This window comes from Dipodomys ordii, unplaced genomic scaffold (assembly GCF_000151885.1).
Source record: "Dipodomys ordii isolate 6190 unplaced genomic scaffold, Dord_2.0 Scaffold84, whole genome shotgun sequence".
In the NCBI taxonomy this organism is placed as follows: domain Eukaryota; kingdom Metazoa; phylum Chordata; class Mammalia; order Rodentia; family Heteromyidae; genus Dipodomys; species Dipodomys ordii.
Genome location: NW_012267300.1, coordinates 5,014,159 through 5,020,142, shown reverse-complemented (window position 1 = coordinate 5,020,142; position 5,984 = coordinate 5,014,159). Strand labels below are relative to the sequence as shown.

At 47.7% G+C, this 5,984-nt stretch overlaps 1 protein-coding gene across 1 annotated transcript in view; it reads right to left on the bottom strand.

The window, feature by feature from the left end:
- Positions 1 to 598: 598 nt before the first annotated feature.
- Tgm1 (transglutaminase 1) overlaps positions 599 to 5,984 on the bottom strand; it is a 17,049-nt gene continuing 11,663 nt past the window's right edge. The window contains exons 14-15 of the mRNA XM_013025386.1: positions 5,586 to 5,722; positions 599 to 830 (exon numbers count right to left, since the gene is read on the bottom strand). Of these exons, the coding sequence (XP_012880840.1) occupies positions 620 to 830; positions 5,586 to 5,722 (348 nt within the window). The 3' untranslated portion in view covers positions 599 to 619. The remainder of the gene's footprint in view (positions 831 to 5,585; positions 5,723 to 5,984) is intronic.

Below are 5,984 nucleotides of genomic sequence, written 5' to 3'. Positions count from 1 at the left end.
TTAATCAAATTCAAAAGGTACTGGAGCCTGGCCTTGGTGGCTCATGCCTATATATTCTTAGCTACTCAGGAAGCTGGGATCTGAGGATTGTGGTTTGAAGCCAGTCCAGGCAGGAAAGTCTGTAAGACTCTTATCTTCAATTAACCACCTGAAAACCAGAAGTGGCACTGTGGCTCAAAGTATTAGAACACTAGGCTTGAGCAAAGCAGCTCAGAGACAGTGCCCAGACTGTGAGTTCAAGCCTGATGACTGACAAAAAAAAGGCATTGGATCAGCAGCAGCACTCTGAACTGATTCTGTCTTACAGGTGGCTGAGTTGGCACTATCACCTGCTAGCTACACTTCTCAGGACCAAGGGCAGCAGAAATGCCACTGTACCCCACATTTCATGGTATGATGTGGGCTAATGGATGGATACAACAGCAACTTCCTTTAAAAAAAGAAACAAGCAAACCAGTTTATTATCATCTGTGCCACCCAGAGCAGGTGCAAATTAACTCCTTCCCAGAGGCCCTGGTCTTCCCTGCTGAGTTCCTGGAGAGCCGCTCTGTGGTGAGCCCCCATCTTGGGGCAGTGTCCTTGTTCATCTGACTCCAGTCCCAAGGTTCCAGGCTCAAGGCTAAGCTCCACCTCGAGATGCCATAGGAATGCTCTCCTCTCCAGCATCTGAGAAACCTCTGCTTCCGGAGGCTGGGGCCACGTCCACCTGGATGGCACCATGCACCTGGGAAAGCTGCGGGCTGTCCAAGCTAGCGATGAGCTGACGTGGGCCTGGTCGCACAGGCACAAATGTCTGACGCAGTGTCACTGTCTCATTGCCCCCGATGTCTCTGTGGATGGAGACAGGATCGTGAATGGAGGGGGTAGCGGGGTAAGAAAAGCCTGATCCAGGGTAGCCAGGCAAGAAGGAGCAAGTGGTGGAGCAATTCAGGCATTTCTGGGTTCAGCTGGAATCTCCACCCCCACACCAAGACAAAGCCTAAAAGCCCCAGAGCCGCCTCCACATAGCTAGCTCAGCAGCTCCACACCCAGCCACCTGAGCTAGTGATCTCCCCGTCATCCCAGGACTCCTCCCTGCCCACTCCCACATTCACCTGGACAAGGGCGGCTGATGTAGCCCCTCCCTCGTCTCCATCCCCACTACTCCAGCCCTGCCAAATACCTCCAAGCTCATCAAGCCTTCCAAGACCAAGGACACTTCAAAATTAGACTCTGAGGCATAATATTGCCAGGCATTTTTGGTGTTGCTAAGATAGTAAGTTAAATGCCACCATCATCTTTCCAAATAAGAGTGAATATTTGAATACACCAAAATCTTAGAATATAATCTCAGACAACAAAGCAAAGTGCTTCCCAAGAATGGGCAATTAATCTTGTTGACTATATGTCACATATTCCTTATGCCTGTATATGTTCATGTGTGTATGGAGGGTATGAATGTATGTACATGCATATGCGAACATGCATACACACACACACACACACACACACACACATACACACACACACACCTCCTTTATGGATCTCTGACTTCATCTATTCCCAGCCAGCTCTCTAGGAATTGATTTTCACCAGTCTCTAACTGGCCTCCTTGCTTTCCCATCTCACTTTTCCATTCTGTTCTGCTAAGTACTTAAAGGTGAACTAAATCCTTTCAGGGCTTAGTTTCCCTGCTACCGATGGGGTGAGCACCCAACTCTTCAACCTGAACCACAGGCTCACCATGACTCAGTCCCCACTCTTGCACAGCTGAATTACTTCTACCATTCCTCTGCAGACCAGCCCCACTGACCGCCTTCCCTTGCACTCAGCTCACCTCCACTGTGACACTCTGCAGAGCTGGCCTGGCCTGAGATTCTAGCTCTGCCTCCCCATCCTGTATAAATGATGACATTTATGTGCTGTCTGCTTGTACTTGCCAAAATCTGTCTTACTCTGTCCAAGCCTTTATCCAACCCAAGCCTGCCTTGGGGGATCTGGAGCCAGACAGATCCTGTGCAGCCATCACAGTCCTCCAATAAAGTCACCCAGAAAGATGTTTTCTGTGGGGCAAAGCACTTGATCTGAAAACTGCTTCTGAGAGGTTTCCCTGGGCAAGTCTTCAACTGCTCCTACTTGTTAGGTGTATGGCTTATGGCAAGTCACTTAATTTTCTGGTCCTCCCTTTCTGGTACATAAAATGGAATTGAGTTTAAAATGAAGGGAGGCAGGACACAATGGTCTTGGATGTGCCTTTAAGCTCAAAGAATGGGGGGGCTGGGAAGGTGGCTCAGTGGTAGAGTGCTTGCCTTGCATGCATGAGGCCCTGGGTTTAATTCCTCAGTACCACATAAGCAAAAAGGAAAAAACCTTAGAAGTGGCTCTGTGGCTCAAGTGAGCTGAAGAGCTGAGGGACAGCACCCAGGCCCAGAGTTCAGGCCCCATGACTGGACCCCCCACCAAAAAAAAATCAAAGAATGGGAAGCAGGAGTGTATAATATGTTGGACTAGGAAGCCTTAAAACGTAAGTCAGCCTTGAGCAAAAAACTCAAGGACAGTGCTTAGGCCCTGAGTTCAAGCCCCAGGACTGGCATAAAATGAAACAAAAAACCTCAAGTTAATATAACAGGTTATGTTTTGACTGATTTCAATTTTGTGTTCTTAATTTTTGTCCCCTTCTCCATAGATGCAGGTTAAAGGTTATTAGGTTAAGGGCTCTTGACTCCGCCTCCCAAAGTCTATTTAACTATAATTGAATTTTCGCAGTTCAGAAATTGTGTGTGTGTAGGTATATGTGCGCACTGTCCCTTGCCTTTTTCACTTAAGGCTGGCAGTGCTTTATCACTTGAGCCACAACCGCACTTCTGGCTTTTTATTGGTTAATTGGAGATGAGTCTCACAGACTTTTCTGTTAAGGCTGGCTTTGAACCTTGATCATCAGACCCCAGTCTGAGTAGCTAGGATTAGTGGTGTAAGCTACTGGAAAAAGAAAGTTTATGTTACAATAATTAAAAGTTTCTGAAAGAAACTGCTTTCTTTTTTTCTTGTAGGTCATAGGACTTAAACTCAGGGCCTGGGCATTGTCCCTAAGCTCTTGCTAAAGGCTAGTGCTCTATCATGTTGGGTCACAACTCCACTTCTGATTTTCTGGTGGTTAATTGGAGATAAGAGTCTCATGGACTTTCTTGCCCTGGCTGGCTTAGGTCTCAGCCTCCTGAGCAGATAGAATTGCAGGTGTGAGCCACTGGTGCCCAGCAGAAACTGCTTTCTTTGAAAAGGTGGTAATGTTAGGATCTCTTCCTATCTCTGTGCTAGATTTAGTATCAGGTGAGGCCCTTGCCACACATGTTTTTGAGTTTAGCTGAATTCTAGTCACTACTAAGGCTGAAATGCCCTGCACCTATGCATAGGTAATAGAAACCAACTCCTAACAGGTATATCAGAACTGAGATGGTCTTGTGAGAGCTGCCCTTAATTGCATGGAGGCAGAGCTTGAAACTCTTTAGATTTTTCTTGAGACATTTAAGACACAGACACACACACACACACATACACGCGTGCGCGCGCCCACCTTTCCTTCACAACATGCCTCATTTTGGACTGAAAAGAACATTATTACCCAGCTCGTTTGCTTTCTTTGTAAATTAGTCTGACTTCAGACTTTTCCCCAGAGTTAAATCCATTCCCAAGAAGGAAAACTGGCCACTCTAAGGACATTGTAGGCCCTGGGGGAGATTCCTGAGGGATTGGAACACAAGTGCAGCCTCCCCATGACTGTTTGGGTGGTGACAACAGCCCTCTGGAGGCGTAGGTCCTGGAATGTTTATTAAGTGGACAGTCACTCCATTCGGGTGGCACACCTTATGGTATAATGGGGTTCCATACCACAGCCTTTGATGTACAAATGAGAGGCCAAGGAACACCCATCTAGGAATCTAATAAATCTGAACCAACAGCTCAGGGATGTCCCCTTCCAGTTCCCAAATGTCTGGACACTCTAGTCTTGTTACAGCAGCTAACTATCTGCAGAATGTGCAAAGAGAGCAATTCCTGAGGAGGAGCCACCATCTAACCCTCTCGTTTTCTGTGGAGGTCAGGCCCTTGGGCAGGAGAGACTCAGGGAAGCCCTACAGCTGAAGACAGAGGCCAGGTCTCCAGAGGCTCAGCACAATGGTGTTTTCTTTACATCCAAGTGAGGGCAAGAGTCAAAGGCCTGGTAGAGTTGCCAGGAGGTGTCTGTCCCCAGGACAGGGGAGATTCCATCATGACATGAGTGTGACTGACAGACATCCCAGGGCAGGCTTAGTAGGGCAAGCTGTCTAGCATCTCTCTGGGCACCCAGACATCCTAATAAGGTATCCTGAGGACAGTGCTACTTTGTGATGTGGCACAGCATCCCCAGGGGTCCCGGCTGGGGGAAAAGATCAGGAGAGGAGACTCTTTAGCTTGGACCTAATGGTCACCACCAATAGGCATAAGGGAAGATGGGGAGTAGGGGTCTTCAGGTGGGCAGGGGTCCTTCACCCCTCTCCCCTCTTGTGGATCTGCTTTCCCTCAGGAGCCTTCTCAAAGCAAAATACAACATTTTTATTATTTAAAAATAATTAATATTCCAAACTTACTCTATAGCTTCAACCTATATTGTATATACAAGTTATATTTCTGACCTAGTCAGGGAAATTCTTTAATTTAATCATTCCTACACTTAGAGATTTCATCAGGAGCCCTGAAAGCTGGTTTTAAAGGTTAGCTTCTGACCTTCTCCGCTTTCTCTCTGTGCTTTTCTGGAGTGGGGATAAGGCTTCAGGTGTCTGTGTCAGAAATGACAGCCACAGGCCAGGGGACACAAGTGCTCTATGTGCCCTTCTGGGATCAGAGCCTCCCCTAACCCTGGATTGGGGCCAGGCTGTGTGTGGCTTGGAGCTAACTCCTTTGGAATTGCTACTTGGCTCTCAGGGCACAAACCAGGTAGCCAGCTGAAGAGTCTGGTTGGTACATGCCACCACGGTAGAGAACAGTCTACCCTTATGAGCTGTGAGACTCTAAGGTATGGCTCCAGCCTCCTCATTTGTAATCCTGGACTGATCATGGAAATAAAACTAGTAGCAGAGGACTAACTTTCTGCCACCTCCTGGCTTAAACAATCTAAGGGGCAGGTACTATTGTTATCTGCACTTGACAGTGAAAACATGGAGGTTTAGGGAAGCTAAGTCATTCACCCAAGGGCACCTAGTAAGGAATAATGGAACTGGAATCCAAGTCTTTAGGGTTTCTGGGCTTATGATCTCTGATGTACTTTAAAGGGCCTTTGTGATCTCCAAATAAGAGTCCTGCCTGTGCCTGGTCAACTCTTCAGTGCTGGACAAATGCTAGCAAGGGTCACAAATGACCCCATATGGAGTTTTAGTTCCCTAATTGGATAGTGACAATTGCATGGCAGCATGGACTGCCAACAGGTCTCCTTAAGCCCCTGACTTGAGTCACAAAGGTTGCCAGCTTGTCCCAAGCTGTTTTGTGGATCCAAAAGGAAAAACAATACTGAAGCCTACAGCAGCCAAAGAGAAAAGATAGGCAACATCAGGGACAGGAGAAAAGTTCAGACTCACCCAACATTGAGGACCTTGGGTCTCTGTAACCCAGAGCCTTCAAGGCGGAAGACGACGTTGGTGAGGGTTACAGGTAGGGGGTTCTTGAAGACAATCTGTACTTCACACTCCTGGCCAACCACTGCTGCTCCCAGTAACTAGAGAAACAGAACGCCCCCCCCCCCTTTATCAGAGACCCTGGCCAAACACAAACACACAGGGACCTCACACTGTCCCGCCTCTGACAGACTTCCCAAAAGACAGAGAAGAAATTGCAGCCCACTCCATAACTAAAGTTACCACAGAATCTGAGACATGAAGAGGAAGCTGAGGCCTAAAGTGCAGTTGTCTCTTAGAAAAGGCTCATCAGGTCAGCCTGCTTCATGCTTAGCATCATCCCCGCCCCCCCCCCCCCCCTTT